Source organism: Podarcis melisellensis (assembly GCF_964234715.1).
Source record: "Podarcis melisellensis genome assembly, chromosome: 6".
Lineage (NCBI taxonomy): Eukaryota > Metazoa > Chordata > Lepidosauria > Squamata > Lacertidae > Podarcis > Podarcis melisellensis.
In genome coordinates, this window is record NC_138538.1 from 38,089,303 (window position 1) to 38,112,810 (window position 23,508).

The 23,508-nt window shown below is 42.4% G+C and overlaps 1 protein-coding gene across 2 annotated transcripts in view; it reads left to right on the top strand.

Annotated features, from left to right (window-relative positions):
- The window catches only part of PLXNA2 (plexin A2), a 392,250-nt gene that overhangs the window by 202,814 nt on the left and 165,928 nt on the right, over window positions 1-23,508 (top strand). For both annotated transcript variants that reach the window (XM_081916268.1, XM_081916269.1), the window contains exon 5: window positions 22,874-22,974. In XM_081916268.1, coding sequence (XP_081772394.1) covers window positions 22,874-22,974 — 101 coding nt within the window. The remainder of the gene's footprint in view (window positions 1-22,873; window positions 22,975-23,508) is intronic.

Below are 23,508 nucleotides of genomic sequence, written 5' to 3' on the forward strand. Positions count from 1 at the left end.
ACCGCCGACCTTTCGATCGGCAAGTCCTAGGCACTGAGGCTTTAACCCACAGCACCACCTGCGTCCCTAAACAATGTATATGTGTGTGTTATTGAAGTATCATGTCTTGCTGTTAGTAAATGACTAAGAATCCTGTATTGGGCAACAGACTACTACTATTTTTTTTTTAGGCATTCCCCTTCTTCTTATAAGGCACTCCAAGCAGCATACATGTCCCTGCCCACATATAGTACATGCTTCCTGTGTGGATCCTCCACATGCTCATGCTGCTGGCCCTGCCAGCTTATGTTGCCCCCGTGCCCCCACTCCATCCACCCACTTGGGAGTTTGAAGAGCAGAACACCCTGAGCTTCCAAACAGTCCTGCTATCCCTAACCATCCCTAGAATCCAGCACTGTTTTCAGGTTTTGCAGTGATCACTTTGGTAGTTCTAACCTACTGCAGGACTATCATTTTCCTTCCTGAGTTTAGCCCAAAGTTGTTGGCAAGGAGGGGAATAAATGCTCGCTTGAAGCACAAAGTTATTTGCCAGCAACCCTCTCTGCAAAACCCTCTTTTGCAGGTTTGGCATCTTTATCTAATATCACAAATATATTCTTTGAACAATGAAGGTGGGAGGATAGTTTCTTATTTTCTGGTGGACTCTTGACATATCTTATGCTGACCACTGCCTCCAAACATACAGAATCTGCTCATGTAACTTCTGTAGATGACATCTTGCAGTCCACATAGATGCTGTACCTGGAGATCTGCAACATATGCAGTGTTAGCTAGTCACACCTGGAAATTTCATTAAGATGCTGGAATATTTTTTGTTTTGCTGTACATTTCAGATAGATGAGAATCCATTTTTAGCAGATTCATACACCGAATTTGGTAGTTCCTACTCAATAAAGCTATGATCACATCAGACCACCTCTTGCTTGAATACCTGGTTATGATTGTGCCGCTGGTCCATTGTCATAAAATTCTAAACTAATCATATGCAGCCTTATACACAAAAATACATATACTGTTTGCACAATACATACAGTGGTACCTCTGGTTACGAACTTAATTCGTTCCAGAGGTCCATTTGTAACCAGAAACCGTTCCTAACATGAGGCGTGCTTTTGCTAATGGCGCCTCCTGCTGCTCCTGCACCGCCGGAGTGCGACTTCCGCTTGCATCCCGGGACAAAGTTCACAATCAAGAGCATCTACTTCCAGCTTAGCAGAGCTCATAACCCGAAGCATTCATAAGGGGGACGATACGTAACATGAGGTTCCACTGTATATGAAAGTCAAGCCTCATGTGGTACTTACTATATACAGTAACTGCAGCCTAATTTTTAAGTATTAATACAAAAAAGTATTTGTATAGATTTATATGCATTGTTGTGTGTACCTGTTTATGCACTAGTTACTTAGGAAACCTGAAGTGCATATGTGCATATAATATTATATTTATAAGAATGTGTATAATGCAGAAGCATTGTTCACATTTTTAGAGGAACTAGCAAAAAATAACCTCACTTATTAATAAAAGGAGCGAGATGGGAATTTGAAAAAAAAAATTATCTGTGCGGATAACCTCAACATTAAAATTTTCAGAGAATTCCACCCACTAATTCCTTCCCTAAAGAGAAAATTCCATCCACCAATTCTATCCCTAAAGCACAGGATACTTTTGGTGACATGAATAAATGAAGAGGCTCTCTCCAGTTTCCCTCAGCTCAGATTCAAATGCAGCAAAACAGAAATGAATTCAAGTGATCCTCAGGGTTCAACACTCTGCCTTGTCAAACACATGCTGGATAATGAAACAGACTTTTGCAGTATCCTCTGAAAGCTTCATTGTAATTGTAAATTATGGACAGAAGTGATTGGGCAAAGGTGGGGACAATCATCCGGGAGCTGCATTGGTAAAAGTGTCGTGGATAAAGCCAATCTCCATACACGAAAAAGGCAGGTATCAGACTGGACCTAGGCCTGTTGGGAAAGAGAAATGGACAATGGCTGATTCCACACCTCTGAAAATACAAAAAGAAAAGCTGTTACCCAGATGTGTTTCCATCCTTAGGTGAACACAAACAGGCTCCTTTGTAGGGGAAAACCAGAATGCTTGGTAGGTACATTAGGTACATTGGTAGGTACATTATTAACAAACTGCAGATTAATTACAGGGGGTGTGCTATATATATATAAAAAGGAATAGAAATAGAAATCTTGGAGGATGCAAAAGTTCCATACTATTTTGTGACATTGTGGTTGGCCTAATAAAGCCATTTCTCTAATATGGATTTGAATGGTTCTTGTTTGCATAGAAAACTCACATTTTCCCCTCATTTCATCTGAGAAAAGAAAAGATAGCCTTCCCCAAGTTCACTGTTATTTCAGCATGTTTCACTGGAGCTCTTCAAGGAACTCTGATGATTCACTGGAGTTGTGGCAAGCCACAGGCAGTCTTTGGTTTCCCTTCAGCATTCATTTGCTCCAACCAGAATGCTTACTTGGTGTTCTGAATCTTTCCTTAAGCATTCTGTTCTGTTTCATATTTTCCCTTCGGGGAACAGCCTGGGCAGAGTTGCCCTAAGATGAAAGAACTAAGATACGGGAGTTGAATTAATTTATGGCATTCACTGCCACAAGATCTGATGATGGCCACAAGTTTTAAATCCTATTTATTAAAATGGGATCAGACAAATTTATGAACGGTAAGTCTTTTATTGGCCGTGATAGCTAGATGAGACTCACATATTTATAGGCAACATTTCTCTGAATACTGAATGCTGTAGGGTGAGAACAGTTAGGGCCTTGCCCTTATTTGGTTTTTCCAGAAACATGTTGTCCACTCTTGGAAAAAAAGATGCTGGACTAGATGCATCCTTGGTCTAATCCAGCAGATCTCTTTTCATGTTCTTAAGTTGCTCTTTGAGCAAAGTAGAACTAGTTTCATCAGACAAATTGAATGTGTGTGCTAGGGAGGCCATTTTTTCCTGAATTTGGTTTTAGTAATCCATTTTTAGTTGCGCCCCAAGGCCCCCAAGCCCTTCCCCTGAAATAGCTTCACACTGACAAGTAATTTTAGTTTAAGTTATTGGGCAGAATTTAGGCCACAACTTTATTGGTTACAGCAAAGTGAGCGGTGTTGGCTTAGGCATTGGCAACCGACTATAACTGACTCCTGCCTCTCTGTCTGGAAGTCTGGAAGGGTAAACACCAAACGAGGGAGCAGTGGCGTAGCGTGGGGGGTGCCAGGGGTGCCGGCCGCACCGGGCGCAACATGGGCGGGGGGCGCACTCGCACTAGCAGCTCTCTGCCCTACTAAAATCCACGCGTTAGGGAGCCCGCGCTCGCTCGGCTTGGCGAGGAGGTCGCGGAAGGGGGAGAGCGAAGCCTTCTGTTGCAGGCAAAAAAAGGAGAGGAAGCCGGGCGGGCGGGCGGGCGGGCGGGCTGGCTGGCGGGGCTCTGGCTGCGCCTGCTGCTGCCGTTGCTGCTGCTGCCGGGCTTTGACAGCTTGGCGAAGCGGAGGGAGAGGAGCTTTATGGTAATTTGAGCCGAGCCGAGCAGGGAGTCTGGCGAGGGGGCGGGAAGAGACTTTTCCCCCTTTTTCCCACCTCGCCTGGTCAAAAAGGAGAGCGGAGTCTCCTCAGGGCGCCCTCAGGCAGGGCAGGGCAAGGCAAGCAGAGCGAGGAGGAGAGAGAGGGGAAGGGGGGGGGAAGCAGCCAGGAAACGCCGCGGTGTGGAGGGGGAATCAATTAAGGAGAGAAAGCAAAAAGCCTTGGAGAAAGGGAAAAAAGGAAAGAAAAGAGGCAGCTCCGGCAGAGCGCAGGGGAAAGAGAAGCCTCGCTGCTGCTGCTTGGGAGAGTAAATTACTGTACTTGCCTTGCCCCGGGTTAGGGGGCGCAAATTACTTGCCTTGCCCCGGGTGCTGATAACCCACGCTACGCCGCTGCGAGGGAACAACATCAATGAAGACCAACGAAGCTCACCCCGGGGTTCCTGTGGTCCTGGCATGGCCCTAGCCCCTCAAGCGGACTTTGGATGAGATCCAGAACTCCCAGATTCCTTTACCGGAATACCCTTCTTCATGGAGGGGCAGGTGATGGCCGCACCTCCCTTCCCACACACTTCAATAAGCCAATGCCTAACTGCCAAACCTTACAAAGTTGTGACGATTGCTAAAGGGGTAGGCGAAAACCAAGTGGCTATATCCAGTCTGCCAAATGGAAAGATTCCTACCCAGCCCCTGCTCCAAAGCAGGCGACCCAATCCAAAGCAAGGCCAAAGCAGCAGCACCTAAAATTAGGGAGGGAGGGCGGGTGTTCGTCAGCGTGATGCAAGTTCCCTCAGTTACGCCGCGCTGCTGCTTTTATTGGCCCCAAGAATCACGCCAACTGCCCCGATTGGCCCAAACAGCCCGGCACGATCCCGGGGCCCAACGGTTAAGGCTTGGGCCACGCCTGGCAACAACTCCCCCATGGGGGTGGCTTAGGGGCCCGCGCGCAACCAGGACCCTCATTAAGGAGGATCCCATTTGCGCCCCGAGGCCCCCAAGCCTTTCCCCTGAAATAGCATCACACTGACAAGTAATTTTAGTATAAGTTATTGGGCAAAATTTAGGCCATTTCGTTTTAGTAATCCTTTTTTAGTTATGTCTGAAGGAGTACCTCCCTTCACACTGACCTGCCTGGGTGTTTAGATCAGCAGGAAAGGCCCTGTTGGCAGTGTTGCCGATCTCTGTGGTTCAAGTTGTGGCAAAGCGTGAGAGGGATTTATCTGTGGTGGTTCCAAGGCTGGGGAATGCCCTCCCCTCTGAGGTGTGTCCTGTGCCATCATTGCATGCTTTTTGACAATTGGTCAAGATGTACCTCTTTAGACATGGGTATTTAGCCGAGTGGATGTCTTCCTTGCTCCTGCATTGCTGTTCTTTGCTTTTGCTTTGTAGTCTTACATTATGGTTTTAATGTAAGTTGTGCCTGTTTTAATTGTGGTAACTTTGTTTCCCTCCCTGAAACCACTAGGTAAAGAGCAGGTGTAGGTACAAATGATAAACGAATGTAGGAATTTTTTTACTTCAGATTTGGTATTTACCCTTTGATGACGCTGCAGCTTATAAGGGTCATCTGTAGATTTGATTTCAGAAAATTGCCCAGGCCACTGGGACCAGTTGACTTAAAATACGAGATCCAGCTTTGACTCAGCCTCTTGTCCTGCTGTGTAACCTTAGGTCATTTATTTCATGGTTGGGGGTAGTGTTTTGATCTCCAATTGTACAAATTAAAAACAATACATTGAATTATTTTCAGATTATGTTTGTGTTGTCCTAAAGCCAAATGCTCACCATCAAACTTCACACTATCTGTCCACATGCAAATTTTGAAATGAGTCAATATAGCAATGAACCAGCTAGATATAAAGAAAGTCAACAGATGCTCTGAAATGTACCTGCAGGTGTTAGTACATGGTGGGGAATCTATTTGAAAGGCAGATTGTGTTTGAGGCCATAAAACGTCATACTTTGTGAAAGAATGGGTCCAGATGCCTTTGATTCTTTGACCCAGTGGAGTTAGCTATGCATCTGCCTCTTTGCCTTCTGGAAACTCAAATCAACATCCTTCATGATGTGGAATGCTTTAAAAGTTCATGTATTATTTTCCAGGGGTGATCGGAGATGTGGTTGATGTTTCACATAGTTTCATAGGACCACTACCATCTGCACTCTATCCCCAATATACAGACACGTTAAGCCACACAACTGGTTTCATGTTGCAACATAGTCAGATACTGTGTATTGCATAAAAAATACAGCACGGTATATAATTCCAAATAGTCTATATACCAATTTATTTATTTTGCAAATATATTAACCTTTGCCAAAGGTGAGGTTAATGAACCTGTGTACAATAAGATAAAATTAGGTGAAATACAAAAGTTACAAACTCTACAAACAAATAAAATCACTGCTCTAATTATACAATTATCATTCCATAAAAAGACAGGGTCACGCTTCCGGGAAAGCCTTCTTAAACAAAAATGCCCGGTAGCCACCTAAATATCAGGATGCTAGGCACCTGTCTAATTTCAGCTGGCAGATGATTGCAGAAGACTGGAGCTAAAACACTAAAAGCCCTGTTTCTAGTACAAACTAGAAACACCATCTGGTATTGTGTTTACTGTGCAGCTTGCATGATCCATATATTGGGAAGGAATCCGAAATACTCCAACAATTCTATCAGGGAACTGAAGTTTGTTCGTTTTCCGCAAACCTCTCCTAACAACCCCATTCATGGATTTCAGCTATGGTAATCAGATATGGTCTAAAAATGAAGATAACTCATTCCCAAGGAAATCTGGAAGGTATAACGCCACACCACGAATATTCTGTTTCTATTGCACTCCTTGATGGCCTAGGGGAAAAAATGGAATACCTTTTTAATTCTAATGAGCCACAGTGGAATTGTCAAAACAAGAATCATGTGTTATATTTTAAAATTAATCCACCTTTGGTTTGAACCAAGTGAGGTTAGCATAAATATGCATATCTAGCAACTGCCATAATGTCAATGTAGGCAATCATACAATTACTGTCAGCTATGTGGAAACGTTGACCTTTAAGGACCAGTCAAAAGAGTGTTGGATGCAAAACTAAAATAACTGCCATTTGGGGCCCAGCAGCCTTAATTCCATGAAGACCCATCAAAGCAAGACAGATGAACCCCTGTAGCTTGATGCCATCTTTTTTTTTGTGGGTCAAATACTGATCCAGAAACAAACACAACATAGTCTACGTTGCATACGCTCTTCTGTTACAATGGCCTATGTAAATGAACAGATTTTTTTTTCAAAGTGAGAGTGTTATCCAGAGGCACCTAGTATGTGCCCAAACGAATGATCCAGCGTTAAGTTATCTGCACTCTAAATTACAGCAGTAGTCACTTGCAATTTGACAGTCATCACTGCTAGTCTAGATGGACGGCAGGATCAGTAAAGTGGGATCAACCATTGTGTTGTTCAGTTCAGCACTGACAAAGACATATTCAAATCTGTTGAGACCCCTAGTGAGTTTGATACCCATCAGGCTACAGACAGACAGAGGCTCACCCTGGCATAGCACTGGACCTAGCACAAATGGACCAGCCTCTCTTCTTCAGCTATTTCTCAGATTAGAGTTGAGGAGCAGCAGAGTGACTCGCACCCACTCCCCAGCTCTAGAAGAAATGCAGGACTTGTCCTCCGCAGGTCTTGAGGGTGGTCCGGGCACTTCCAAACTCAGGGGATGAGTCTCCCCCCCTCCTTTCCAGCTGGAAATTGGAAGTGGAGGGGTAAGGCTATGTTCCTGCAGTTGTACTAAGCCTCAAAGGGCAAGTTCCCTGAGGATACCAAGGCTACTCAAAATGTGTAGACCCCTGGCTATAAAAATCTACAAAACTCTTCTTTGAGATGCTTCCTTTTGCAATTCTTGGTTGATGATACTGTCATTGCAGGGAATAACTTTCTAAAAGTGTTCCTAGAAATGAGGAACTAAAGTTGAGTGAGGGATAATGGCTTGAAGTCAGGCCTCCCAGTTTCTTTCTGTTGAACCACACTACCTCCTATATTTAATTATAGGTATAAATCTTAAATGTCGTGAAATGTCTTTTAGCTCAATGCTTAGAAACAGGCTGCACTCTCTTTGTCTGGTTTAGCTGAACTTTTATAAGGCTGAAAAGAAGACATGGTGCTCTTACGTTTATTTTCTCTAAGCTCATGCTTTATAACTGCTACAAACTGATAAGTTGTATATACAGATACAGGTATATCCCAATTTTATGACTCCTAACAGAGCACATAGTTGTGTGTGTTTAATGAATGAAAGAAAATATCACTGAAAAGTTCATCAACTTTCAGCTCCTGCTCACTGAGTGATAGATAGCTTTAATTACATTGAATTACTCAGCATCTCCCCAGAACTCCCCAAAGTCATTAAAAATAGATTTTCTGTTTGAACTCCTCTCACCACGACGGGTCTCCAAGGCAGTGTGCCGCTGACGGGATGCCCCATGGGTTGGCTCCTAGTCAGAGAGGTCAGCAGCTTGTTTTGGTAGCAATCACAAAGGCGGGAATGGAGGCATAAGGAGGGGAGAAAGGTATTCAGGATTGCACCAATCATCCCTGCTCACACAAGGAGCAATTTTTTATTATTTAATTAATTATTTCTAGGACCATATTGCTTGGCGTATTTGTTTTATGGCTCTGATGGCTAGTCAAGGAAAGAAGTAGATCTAAACATAAGGGGTTGCGGAATGTCCCTATAGGTTTTGTAAAACAGAGCCAATCAGGCAATCAAGGAAAACAGTAATGAGTCTTTATCATTTAATTACTGGGTAGGAAGTTCTGTAATTAGGGAAGTGAAAAGTGAGCCCCAGAGCAACTATGTCAAACAAACAAACAAAAAGCTTGGTGTGTCTTGAGGTTTCTGTAAAAAAAAGTGGAAGTAGTACCAGGTAAATGCTGGTATCCTGGTACTTGTGAGAAATAATATTTAGAATTTATTTTGAAATGACTTAAAATGAAAACTGTGTAAATGGTATACATTATTTGACCATCATTTTTTGTACTCATTCCTTTCACATATACTTATTCATCGGCTTTAAAAAAGAATTATGAAATACAGTATGTAGAATATATTATACTAATAATTTAATATATAGTCATGCTGAGATGACATGTTTCATTAAGGTTGCTGCAGATACAAGTTACTGTTCACCCAGCTGACTTCAAGCTATTCTGTCATTGGTTCAGACAGTCATGTGGCAGCTGGGCTGCCATGAGCTCAGCACAGCAAGTCATATGACTGCTGACCCTGTCTGCTGAAATTGGCATGGATTGGCTTTTTAGCAGTTGATCATAACCTCTCAGAAGCTGCAGATGAGGACCTAAAGCTAAGCCATGCTCGAGTTACATGACACTGTTAGCCCACAAGAGACAGTATGGTGGATTGTGTCTCACATATGACCTGGGAAAACAAGAATTCTCCTTTTACCCATGAAGCTCACCAGTTGACAATGGCTCAGAAAATACCACACAGCCTACTGCAGGGCTACCCTGATTCCCCAAGTCTGGAGGAGTTGTGAGGCTGACTCCTGTGTCCATTGTGTTCGAGTGAGAGCAGCCTGGGGCATATGTTTGTGTGATGCATGTGATTTTATGTAATTAAAAAGGATAGCAGAAGGGCAAGGAGATATGGAATGGGAAGGTGGAAGTGCAGCTGGTTTAGCAATTTAGAACATTTCAAACTGTACACAGATGGGAATGCTGTGTCTTTCCTCATCCTCTCGTCTTTCTTTCTCTGGGACCCACTGTAGACAGCTGCAAGTCAGTCCCCTTCCCTGCTACTTTGCAAAGACAGCCCTGCACACATATCCCATTACAGGCAAAGAGACCTGCTTTTCACCTTGAATTTACCACTCGTGGTATAAATGTGGAGGTGGGTGGAGGAGATATGTGGAAATATTCTCACCCCTCGCCACACACACACACTCATGCTTCTGTGCTGTCTGCCCCTAGGTTTTTGCTGTATGATCTTCGCCCCACAAATCCTGTCAATCTGTTGTCCATTTCTGTTAGAGAGCTTTGGAACCTTAGGCAGGAGCAGGTAGATATGGGCACACTAATGAGAGGAGTCCATCAAAGCATAGCAGAGAGATCTTGAGACTTCTTGCTCTACTTGTCAGGAACCTTTCCCTGTGCCAAAAGTATTTCTGATTGCCAGGGACTCAGACAGTTATGCACTAGGAAAATACGTTGTTAATGGGGGTATTGTGTTTTATTAATAGCTTTAATGTTTGATGTGATGCTTCTCCCCATTTCCTTCTCTTTTGTTGCTTTGCGGCATTCTTTAACTCTTACCTTTTTAAATTTTCTTTCCTCTTGGAAAAGTTGTGCAGGGTTCGTAGGAGAGAATGGGGATAAGAAGGGGTGGGATGTCAGGTTGTTCGTGGATGTTCAGTTGGTCATAAGAATCAGTCTGTGCACATTCACAACTTTCACACCTTGTTTGTTCACATGTACTGGAAACCTACTTAATCCAAGAAAGGTGTGGGTATGGCAGGCCCCTCTGCATCTGCAACACATTACTACCATATTGTAGTAATGGTTTTTGAAAAGAAGATTGATCTAGTACTAAGTGCTGATTCTCACATGTGTGTACCGGTCACATTTATTCTTGCAGACTTCTTTCAGTGAGGTCAAAGTGTCATTTTAGCCTCACGAAAGCTATTCAAGATAAGCTAGGCTGAGAGAGAATGAGCTTCACATATGAGAGAGGCTTTCTCACATCTCCAGTCCAACAGTCAAACCACTAGATTTGATACCTTGCAGCTGAATGTGTGAACTGCCATTATGTAAAAAATATTGACAGTAAAGTGAATTCTGCAGTAGGATCCTTGCGAAGTGTTGCTATATAGGCAGAGCCTGCTGTTAAAAGTGTAAATACTTGTAATGTGTTACCTCTTGTACATATTATATAAAATACTTGTAATTTCATTTGAACGCACACCAAAAAGTGCAAGTAGATAAATAGGTACCACTCCGGCGGGAAGGTAAACGGCATTTCCATGTGCTGCTCTGGTTTCGCCATAAGCAGCTTAGTCTTGCTGGCCAGTCTTGATGACCTGGAAAAACTGTCTGTGGACAGACATCGGCTCCCTTGGCCTGCAAAGTGAGATGAGCTCCACAACCCCCACATCGTCTGTGACTGGACTTAACTGTCAGGGGCCCTTTACTTTTACCTTTTTAAAACATATTCATTAAAACTTGCAAACAAAACTTCTACAATTATAAGTATTTCTTTTTTCAAAAAAGTTTATTTTGATGTTGCTCACTCCCAGATGACCTGCTTCTTGGCCATTCATGTTGATTTCTTTGCATAATTTTGGGGGGGATGTTAGATGCCACTGGCTATTTATCGAGCATTTATTCTGATATGTTTGTTTGTTGCATCAAGTAATTTTAAGCCCACACTTTCCAGTTCATTTCCCCTTCATTTTCCTTACTACAAAATAATTTAATTTGGGGGAGAAGTGGGCTTTTTGCAGAAGAGCACCTAATTAATTTTAAATGGTGCAATCTGAATTTACTGGTATTTAATTGAATCCTAACCAAAAAGAGCAATGCCTTGGAAGCACCTCTTGTGGCAATGAAATAAATTCAAGATGTTTATTTGAGATTTTAAAAAAGGTTGAAACATTCTGCCCAACCCCCAATACTTGCATCTCCTGTTGCAGGTGGAAGGATGTTGCAGATAATTTTCATGGCGGCTCTTTCAAGTTACTTTGGGTTTCTGCTATTATTCTGTTTTCCACATTTTCCATTTTGCACTGGTTTGAGATTCTTCTTAAACTTCCTGATTTCATTGCCTTAAGTCAACAATGATACATATCATTCATCCTACAGTCTTGTAGGCTACACATTTCAGTCACACTTTTCTTTTTTGTTTGTTTCTGCCTCATGTGGCATCCCACATGCAAAAGCACTTTGATCTCAGAACGATAATTACAACGGCAGCAAACAGTATAAAAAACAATTAAGACACAAACAAGTGTGCTTTCATTTTCTGCCTTTGTAAAGAGCAAGAACACACACACTCTTTTTCTGCCTTTAGTGCTGTTAAAAGTTTCAGAGCCCAGAGTGGTGAGATAGAACTACATGATAATATGCTAATTCAGTGGCAGTTCTGTCCTCAATCAACTAAATTGTGTGTGAGAGGCAGAATGGAAATAGGAGGACATATTTAAATTGTGGATTACAAGAGCAAACACAGACAAACAAAATCAAGAAGGGAACATTTCTTGGTTGTTAAAATGAATCCACTTCACTATTCTTTGATGGAGATCTTCAACAGTAACTCACCTTCTCCCTGACAAAGATGTAGCTATTAGAAAATGGCGGAGCTAAACATATGTCTGGCAGAAAACAAAAGAGAAGCACCTGCCATGCTTGTTTGTGGCATAGGTGTGGAGTCTAAAAGAACCATATTTCTTAATATCACAGAGTGTTCAGGAGGCAGAATGTGTACATACTGAGAACAGTACCGCATTAGGTTTTAATCTAGATTTTTTTTCTTACTCTCAATCTATTCAAAACACTTTAGTTATAATATAAAGAGACATGTGCTTGCACTGTATGCACCACTAGGACTGCCATGCGGGTGGCGCGGTGGTCTAAACCACTGAGCCTCTTGGGCTTGCCGATTGGAAGTTTGGCGGTTCGAATCCGTGTGACGGGGTGAGTTCCCATTGCTCTGTCCCAGCTTTTGCCAACCTAGCAGTTTGAATGCATAACAGTGCAAGTAGATAAATAGGTACCGCTGTGGCGGGAGGGTAAACAGCATTTACATGCGCTCTGGCTCTCGTCATGGTGTTCCATGCACCAGAAGCGGTTTACTCATGCTGACCACATGACCCAGAAAGCTGCAGACAAACGCTGACTCCCTCAGCCTGAAAGCGAGATGAGCGCTGCATCCCATAGTTGCCTTTGACTGGACTCAACTGTCCAGGGGTCCTGTATCTTTCTACCTTTTTTTTTTTAACAAAAAGCCAAAAGTTGCTGAGCTTTTTTTAGACAAACCCGAGAGTGCCACTTTTCTGAAATTCCGCCTTTGAAATCCTGGTAATGTCTGGAAAAATCCAGACATATGGCAGCCTTATACACCACCATTAACCTTTGATGGTCTTTCTTAAAAGGCAGAACAGGCAATCTTTCTCAGGCTACACATTCAAAAGTATCACACTTGCACACAGCTGGTTTCAGCATAGCTCTGTTAATGTGCACAGGACATGGCACTGAGTGGGTGACATGTCCTATAAAGGCAAAGGAATCAATATGGATTGCTGAGAGTATTATCATCATCATCAGTGCTTTTTTTTTAAGGTGCTGGTACTTACCTTGAAGTTGTTACAGTAAGTGCCACATTTTTAACATTTTGGAACAAGGGGGAGTGCTGGTACTGTGTACCTCTGAGTGCCCCCAGAAAACACTGGTTGTTGTTGTTTCTATACCACCCTTCATCCAAGGACCACAGGGCTGTTTACAATATAAAAACATGAAAATACATACCATTCTAACAAACAAAATCAGTTGCACACCCCCCCCCCAGTTTAAAAGGCCATAGATTGTTTCATTAACCAAGGGCCTGAGAGAACAGCAATGTTTTTGTCCGGTGCCTAAAGCTATGTAACGAGGGGCACCAGGTGAACCTCCCTAGGGAGAGCTTTCCACAAGTGGAGAACCACTGCAGAAAAGGCCCGTTCTCATGTTACTACCCTCCAGAGCTATCTTGGAAGGGGCACACAAAGAAGAGCCTCAGATAATGGATGCAGCCACTTATGCATGTATGCCCTGGGGCACATTAAAGGTTCTGTTGATTGTGTATGTGTGTGTGCACATTAACAAGGCACATAGTCACTACATGTGCATTCTACTTGCTGGAGCCATGTATGAAACATCCTGAGGAGCTATAATGAAGCCTAACATCTTGGAGAGGAAATGCATATAGGACAAAATTCTAGAAACAGATCTGGACACAGGAAATGACGTACATATTAATTCCACTGTTAAGATAATGGATCTTTAGCTCTAATGTGTGACACTAATGACATGCCTGTCTTTTAAATGCAACATGTGAGAGGATCCTCAAGTTCTACAGCACTGAAGAAACACATGTTCATGAAGCCTGTGAACCTCAAAGACACTGCAAGAAGGGAACTGGGCAGTGCTTTGTTAGCTGATTAATTCAGTTCCAGTGCTATGCTCCTTCCCAGGATAGCTTGTCCAACCCCATCCTAGTTATAACCTCTCTGTCAACTGGCTTTGTCCACAAACACTGCATGCCTAACATTCTCCCAGCAAGGTTTGCAAGATCTAATTTATTGTGCTTTGAGATCCTTGATGAAAGGCGTGACAGGACTGCAAAGTGTTCCGTCATGTCAAAAAGCCTGGGTTATAAAGCCCCCAGTGGCCTTTGGCAGGCGTTTCATGTGACGGGCTCAGAGACTTGCTTTCCTGCTCTCTGAAGAAAGAAAAATCCACCTCTTGCGTAGTGTCCCATGACAATCGCCTTAATTAAAACACTGTAGGATGTCGGTGAGCATGATGTTGCCGAGTGAGAAGAATTCCGACGCTGAGATTCAGCAGCCGTTGGGGTGACAACTTCAGAGAGAAGGGAGGGTGATTTGAATCATGGCGCTGCTCTTCTTTCTGCTTTCAGAACAATTTCCGAGAATGGGGGCTGCAGATTTTGTGTAGGGCTCACTCTGTGTTCCACAAACAGTCCTCTTGTGTGTCCAGTTTCTGTTTTCTTTGCAGACTGTCTGCTCATTTTCAGAGATGATGTTTGCAAAAACAGGTGTCCATTTCGAGTGTTCTTGCTGAGGAGGCACAGGGAGGGAGGCAGATTCCAGATTGGAGATGGGATTAAGTTCTTTATTTCTGGTTGTTTTTCATTCCTTTGGAAACCTCAGAGAACTTAATCCCACCTCTTTCACCACCCCACCTGATTTCGTAAGTCCTTGTGCCAATGCAACATTCCTTTCAAGCATGACAATCAAATTTCCCAAAGAAAAGAAGTTGGGAAGAGAGAAATTCTAAGAAATTGTAAAGTCGGTAATAAACACATTCAGGAGTGGAAATGAAGCACACTACATAGAACAGCATAGTTTAAATGGGATTGGAAATGTACACAAACATCTGTGTGTGTGTGTTTGGGCAAAATGTGCAAGTTAATAATGATAGCAGTCACATCAGTTTTTGGTGTGTGTACCTGGTTAGAAGGGCTGTCCATTGCATGAATACAAATGTTACCTGAACACACCATTTGAGAGTGGGACCTTTTACTTCCTGTAAGAAAGACTTCACTGCAGGTTCACAAATAATTTCCCAAGAGTCCAGCTTCTGTAGTGATTCATTGCCTGAATTGTATTTAATGTGTGCGTTTAGATGGAAACCCACTGGTACCCTGAATTCTTTAGCTCTGCAAAATCAGTGGTTTCATGCAGTTCTTCCAATAAATTATAACAGAGCAGTGCATTTTAAAACTGACAAAGAGGCAGAAACTAGTGCAATGGGTGGTAGCTGAGTATGTCATACTCACAGGGGATCCATGGAAATAAATGGTATTTAGTTAATTATGACTGACATTGCTGGTTCTAATGGATGTACTCCAAGCATGATGTAGCTGCGATTCTAACTCTACTTACCTGGGTGTAAGCCTCGTTGAATTCAATGGGACTTACATCTGAGTAGACATGGTTGGGTTGCTATCCAATGTCTTAGATGTTGTTTAATGTCTTAGATGCTGTCCAATGTCTTAGTTGGATACTATCTAATGTCTTAGAAAAAAATATGAAGCATACAAGCTCAGCCACTTAAACATTCAAATATCAGTTTAGATATTTGATATCTGGGGAAAGACTGCAAGCATTTGGTGCAACCCTATAACAAGGGTGGGGAAAATGGGAGCACAGTAAAAAATCGATTCACAGGTAGCACTTGACATTCAAGCACCTCAGAAGATTCCAATCATACGAAGACATAAAATTCAAAATAAAAGTAATTATATGGGGAAACTAAGGCAGAAGATCCTACAAAGTGGGTCACTCCAACAGTGATCTGTGGGCAAGTCTGGCAAAAAAAGATAAGAATATATATGGACTTGAGATAAGAGCAAAGCTATTCTAAAAGAAACCGTTCTGTTGCCTACTGTACAAGAAATCACCAGTCAGTTAGCAGAACTATTTATAGTCTTTGATGCCAGTAGTGGATATTGGCAAATTCAGCTGGATGACACAAAAGTTCCAGACTATACATTCAATTTATTTTTTGGCAGTTACAGGTTTTTTGGAGGGGGGTGGGGCAGGGTTGTACTTCTGCGAATCTTTGAGTTACACACACACACTGTTTCCCTTTCCTCTTGTATGTGGGTGATGGTATTTTTAGTGCCATGTGGGAATTTGCCCTCCAATTTCTTGAAAGTTTTATTCCCCTGTGAAAGAGGCATGCATTTTTTATGCTTCATTCTCAAGGCACTTTACAATTTCTTTTAGATTTCTGCAATTGTGTGGTTTTAAGCTTACCTTAATATTGCAAAGTGGTCAGGGATAGTGTGTGTGTTTTATTCCAGTAAATGTTTTTACTCTGCAACCTCTCCAGCAACCCACACTTCCTTATGTGGGAAGAACTACTCAATTATGTCTGCCCCTGGGCATTAACAGAAACATAGGCACTGGGGAAGGCTGCAGAGTATAGACCAGGGGTCAGCAACCTTTTTCAGCCGTGGGTTGGTCCACCATCCCTCAGACCATGTGGTGGGCCAGACTATATTTTGGGGGAGGGAAATTTACAAATTCCTATGCCCCACAAATAACCCAGAGATGCATTTTAAATAAAAGGATACATTCTACTCATGTAAAAACACATTGATTCCCAGACCGTCTGTGGGCTAGATTTAGAAGGTGATTGGGTCGCATCCGACCCCTGGGCCTTATGTTGCCTACCCCTGGTACAGACTATTGACAAGATGTTTTGTTGAATGAAGGGACACTCACAAACATGCATCCATCACCTCATAATTAAGGTAAGCACTACAGAAACCCTGTGTCCCACTCATGAGAATTTCACCAGATTTTTCTCTCCACTTTGATAATTTTTTAATGTGATTTCTGTTCTTACTGAGAAATTTTCAGCACAGGGCCGGCTGTTTCTGCTACATAAGGATTGACACACAGATAATGAGTTTGCTATTAGTAGCTGATGGTGCTATTTTTAGAGATTGGGTATGGTAGCCATCTCATGTAATACTGTATCTGCTTTGTAAAAAGATGCCACAGGAGACTGAGGTGTGAAACAAATAAACTCTACTTAACACTTCTGCATTTCTTATGTAAGAAAACCCCTGCTGGATCAACTCTAGGCCAACATTGTTTTCAGAAGATACTCTTGCTTATTGAAATTTATTTTGAGTAATTGTATATATGATGGAATCACTTTTATAGAATAAGAGAATGGCCTCAAGAGTTAATATAATGAGTACTGAATATCATACATGAGAACCATCTGCAAACAGGGGTATATAAAAGAAGGATACATATAGCTGTTGATTAGCCAGGCCTAGGTTCTCGTATAGGAGAAATGGAACAGACAGGTATCAGATGTCAAACCTGCAAGAAAAACCAGAAACTACTTTGCATCATGAAATTCCAAAAGGACCCAGTTACTGTCTGTCAGAATGGTGTGTAGAAACCTGCAAAAGTGACTGAGTAACATATGACCCCAAGATAATATTTGGTTCAGACTGATGGTTCAGCTGTCTACAAGAGCAACAGAAGAGATCTGCAGAGCATTACAAGTCATGAGCTGGTGATGGATGAAACAACTGAGAATGCAGGCATACCTATATCAAATATAGACAAGCGAGAGTCTCAAGACAGAACAAATGGAATTCTTGTAACTGAAAAGTGCCAGAGAGACTTCAGAGAAACTTTTTGACAGTGAGATGCCTGTGAGTACACAAAGTGGCAGAAAGATAAGAAAAAATTACAGATCATAACTACTTCCTTTAAAAAGAGGAGAGGAGTTACTGTGTTACTCTATGCTACTCTATATTACTATGGTATGTATTCTTGTGTTTGTATATTGTAAACTGCCCTGTGATCCTTGGATGGAGGGTGGTATAGAAATTGATTTAATTAATTAATTAATAATAGGACAGCAGCAAGGTTCTTCACCTGACAGAAGGTCGCATAAAATAAAGTAATTTATGCTGTTTCAAACTCAGGTCTTACTTCATATAAAAGGTGATTTCTTTTTTAACTTTAAAAAAATTGTTCCCCACCACCACCACCCTTAATATTACATATGTGTGTGCTTGTGACTGAGAAAGAGTCGTTTATAACAGCCCTGCAATTCAGTCCAGTTAATAATACAGATTAGAAGTGGGTTGAGGTGGTGTGGATTTTCGGCGAAAAATCTCGTATATAGAACATTGCTCAAATTGCTGCAGGGGTAAAACTAGCTCAGTAGCCCACCTCCAAGCTCTTCCCACTCCAATCCTCCACTCAGTTGCATGCAGACATCTTATTTACTTGCATGGTGATGTGCTGCATGTTTAGATACTTAAAACAAAATAATTTCATTAAAATTAAGTGTAAAGTTTGCAGAATTAGTAAATTACTTCCACAATATGCAGATTAAAGGTAAAGGTAAAGGTACCCCTGCCCGTACGGGCCAGTCTTGCCAGACTCTGGGGTTGTGCGCCCATCTCACTTAAGAGGCCAGGGGCCAGCGCTGTCCGGAGACACTTCCAGGTCACGTGGCCAGCGTGACATCGCTGCTCTGGCGAGCCAGAGCTGCACACGGAAACGCCGTTTACCTTCCCGCTGGTAAGCGGTCCCTATTTATCTACTTGCACCCGGAGGTGCTTTCGAACTGCTAGGTTGGCAGGCGCTGGGACCGAGCAGCGGGAGCGCACCCCGCCGCAGGGATTCGAACCGCCAACCTTTCGATCGGCAAGCCCTAGGCACTGAGGCTTTAACCCACAGCGCCACCTGTGTCCCATGCAGATTAGGCTTTCCAAATATGGAGAACTTTACTGTGGCAATCCTACCATAGTAAGCTTCTTTTCCTTGCCTCCTGCAAGATACCGCCTACGTTTTAGTCACTACTCACCTCTATCTACTTTATCAGTGCATATATTTTTGCCCGACTGCCAAATATCGAACAAGAGCATTGTTTCACCTAGCAAGTGACTTAATGTCACCTTTCATTTAACTTGAGAATAGGGTCAGACTATGAAATAAGATCCAAGAATCTTATGATAGCTACACCTGCTTGCTTGTTCCAAGGGGACTTGAGCTGCATCTGACTTCATACCCTTTTCGTTTTACTCACTTACACACATCCATTTTTTTCCTCTGGAGAAATCTGTTAAGTAGGGCCCAGGAAACAAGAAAAATAGGGGCCTTATTGATTTCAAATGTAGAGAGGAACTGAGTTCCCACTGTATCAACAGTATTTGGCGTGAAAGTGGCCTTTGTTCCAAGGCACACTGATTCCTTTCAGCTTCTGACTCTCCAGCTGCTGGGAGCTGGGCAGTGTTTTGACGAACGGAGCAAATGCAACGCAGACAGTTGTTTTAATTCTTAGCCAGTTGCCGACATCACTCACAAGGGCCAGAAAAATTAAGAGGGGGAAAAGAGTCTGGATTCTTTCCTTTAGTTAACTCGGCACAAGAACTATATTTGGATAGCAAGGCAGAATGAGAGCCCATTGGTGAGTGTAACAGATACAGCAGGCTCTGCTTATGCATGGAAGAGGGGAACTGAAGCAGGAATTTTAAAAAAATAAATCTCCTCAAACCTACTGGAGCACTAAGCTTTTTGAGAGTGGGAGGGGCATAAAACTTTAATTTTCTCTTCATTTCCAGTCAAAACCCCAGAAGCTCATTTTCTTTTACATTCTTCCTAGCTCCTTGCCTGTTTCTTTCTCTTTATTATTAGCATTATGTATATGGTGCCAGAAATATACAAAAAGTACCTGTAACTTACTCATCTTCCTTTGCAGAACTTCATTTTCCCTATATCAAGTCCAAGTAGTTCAACAAACATACCATTCAAGGAGAAATGTGTCTTCCACATATATACATAATATTTGAGTCCCCAGTCAAATTAACTAGTCTATGAACTGCAAATCAGTTGATAGGTAAACAGAAAAAGATCTGGTTAAGTCAGGACATGAAGGAAAAAGGCATCTTGATCTTTGGTTAAAGGGTGGTATATAAATTCAAATCATCATCATCATCTATGTGCTTCCCCAGTAGTATGTCCAGAAGCATGTTGCTGGATGTAGGATATATGTATGATGACTAGTAGCCATTGATAACTTACCTTCCATGAGTTTGTTCAATACCCTTTTAAAACCATCCAGGTTGGCAGCCATTGCCACATATTGGGCAAGCAAATTCTGTAGTTTTAACTATGTGAAGAGTTAAACAAAAGTTTAACTACTTTTGTCTGTCTTGACTCTTCCACCATTCAGCATCATTGGGTGGCCAGGGTTCCAGTATTATGAGAGAGGAAGAGAACATTTAAAGATCCCTTTCTTAACACCTTGTAATATTTTACAAACTTCTATCATGCCACCCTCCCCCCCCCCCAATTCACCTACAGACATTGCAATCTTCCCTTGTAAGGGAGTTGCTGAATCCCTTGATCCTTTAATCTTCCTCTTCCAGCATCTTTCCCAACACTACATTATCAATGAGTGCATGGCTCTTTTAATCCACATCTTGCTATGACCCTTCCCTGGAGGAAGTCTTGCCTGAAAACAAGGCAGAGTGCATTTTCTCAGATCCATGTGGAATACACAGCCATCTCCTGGTCACACCCATGTCTGCTGTAATTCATGTGGTTCGACATTTGTGGGAACAGCTTTTTGATCCGGAGCTGTGCCAGGAGAAGTGTTGCTTGAGGCATTAGCAGACAGGTTTCTCTTGCTCAAGCCAGGAATCGATCCTTGATGTGTTCAGCTTGGACTGCTGGGCCATCTGTCAGCACAGGCTGTACCCTGCTCTCTGGCCCTGCTAGGCTTCTCCGCAGTTACACAAAGTACCAGCAGGCAGCGAGGAGGTTGTTGGTTGATGTACAGCTATCCTTGTGCCGATGCAGTTGAAAGCAGTAATCATGATGATTGTTATTTTGTTCAGAGAAATGTTTACAGGCCCCATAAAGACACAAATGCAGCAGCCCTCATCTATAAAATGGGTATTTGATTTATTCCAGCTTGTGGCACTGACTGGCCGGACTTGGTTGCCAGCTTTCCATCCTGTTCTGCCACCTCTTCCTTTGAATTTACCCTTCTATCATAATTACATTTTCAAACACAAAAGCTGTAGCAGTTCTTGCTGCATGGGCTACCCTGTTGCTAGGCTGCATGGCTCTTCTGGTGCTTCATGTGCTGCCTGAAATGTCCGTGGAAATCTCTGGAACATGTGCTCCAATGCAGCATTCTGTCTCCAACATTCTCCTAGTTTGGACCCAGCAGAGAATCCCTTCACCTCTACAGATTTGTGATCAAGGACGCTGCTTGTAAACATATAAAGTAACACATATCTCTGCATGGTCCCTTTGTCATCTGAATAGACATCTGTGCCACTCTACGGAACTGTACTGCTGCTAATGTGCCCGCCCCACTAATGAATTATTTCCCCAGGCTTTTGATTCTTCTTCAGTTAGGAAGATGAAAATTCAGCACCACTCAACACCTTGTTACATTTCTTCCATGGGAATGGCTGTATATGAACAAAGGCGGATTTAAGGGCGTGCAATGAGTTTGGTTGCACTGGGCACAGAGCCTCAGGGGTGCTGCAGGGAACACCACAACTATTATTTGGAATTGAGCTCAAGAGGTGGAGGGGCACCAAATTTTGGTGTCACACAGGGCGCCACTGAAATTTGAGACCCCACAGTCTGCCACGGATATGAATGTCCAGGAGTTAATGTGATCTTTTGAGGGGGAAATCTGATGTGGGTTGAGGAAACCAGGAATTCTCCTTAGACACGAATTCGTTACTTGGTCTTTGGCAAATCACTTTCTGTCAGCCTGTCTGTACATTGTACATGGAAAAGATATTGAATAAAAGGAAGAAAATCAGCCCTGAGTGCTCACTGGAAGGACAGATCCTGAAGCTGAGGCTCCAATACTTTGGCCACCTCATGAGAAGAGAAGACTCCCTGGAAAAGACCCTGATGTTGGGAAAGATGGAGGGCACAAGGAGAAGGGGACGACAGAGGACGAGATGGTTGGACAGTGTTCTCGAAGTTACCAGCATGAGTTTGACCAAACTGCGGGAGGCAGTGGAAGACAGGAGTGCCTGGCGTGCTCTAGTCCATGGGGTCATGAAGAGTCGGACACGAATAAATGACTAAACAACAACAATAATTAATATTCAATATTTTGAATCCTATTGCTTTCCTCTGCTTGTCAAGATTGAGGGTTTCCATTTTATTCTTTTGACTTTTCTCTGCATTGCTTCAGTCTGATAAACTGTTCAGATAGAAAGCTCTGCTGATGGACTCTGGGGAAACTCTAAGCCCCTGTTGATTGACATCAGTGGGTAAAATAAGCTTGAAAATGGTGAAACAGAGGTGGCCTTGCCATTTGGCAGACTGAAGTGGCTGCCTCAAGCAACTGATTTTGGGTGTCATGAAAGGGTAGCAAAATGTTAGTTATTTAACATATTATTGTTGTATTTTTACTATCTCCTGTGAAAAAAATAACTTGGCCAGGCTTGGATACTGCGCACATTGACTTGTGGGGTATGGCATTTACTGTTCCATCGCATGCAGAAAAATGTCGTGGGCCAGCTCTGAAGTCTATTCTAAACTGTTGCAACCTGCAATACTTTGAGAAGAAATCAAAATCAGTTGACTAGTGGTGCTCTGAGGACTTCATTCAGCCAGGGCCTGTGTATCAGTTCAGAAGTACTTTGCTATCAGTAGGCATATTGGCACAAGGATACTAGTATCTTAAACAGAGGTGTAGCTAAGGGTCCCTTGCACCCTTGGCTCAGGGTGCCACTCCCCCCTTTTTTTCAGGAGCAGGCACACTTGCTTTCTTAAGGGCTGCAGCTAATCATCACCCACAGAGATGCATCCATCACATATTGGGCCCACATTAGAATGAAAGCAGTGTTGGGAAGCGGCAATCTATTTACTTACATTTCTAAGAACGTTATGTGCTTTAATTTTAAAATTTATGTGTTCACTCACTGCAGAAAGTTCAGCAGTGCATAGCTTGTTTTCTTGATTTATTGTGCAAACAATATGAGTGAATGTTTGCTTTATTCCCTTTCTTCCTAGGTGTCTCAGGTTCCTGTTGAATCATGTGAACAGTACACAACCTGTGGAGAATGTCTGAGTTCAGGAGACCCTCACTGTGGTTGGTGTGCTCTGCACCATACGTAAGTTCAGCATTAACTGGTGATTATTATCTTAAGATCAACTCAAATACCTCTTAATTCCTTCCATATGTGATGCCATTATTACTTAATTAATGCAGTTCTAAAAGCCACCATCACTATACCAGTTAGGGATTGTTGTTTTCTTTCTTTCTTAATTCATATGATAAAAATCTTTCAGCTTTTAGAGAATACTGCATTTTGTAAGAGAGAAATTAATGCAAAGGAGTAGGGCAACATGGAATGTTCCTTCAGGACACTAAATCTTGTATACACACATATTTTAGGCATCTGAGTGATCCCTAAATCTTGCACTGTTTTCAAAAACACTATGAGCAGAATCATTTGCATTTTCACAGGCAGTCACATCAGCACAATAATCCCATTTTCATTTACATCGGTATTGTGATGTGGCTGTAAAATCTGCCCAAATAAATGAGATAGAAAAGAAATGATATGAAACTTATGATGCTTTCAAATAATAATAGTAATCATTTTCAGCTTCCAAGTTACATAGACATGTGTTTTTTACCATTA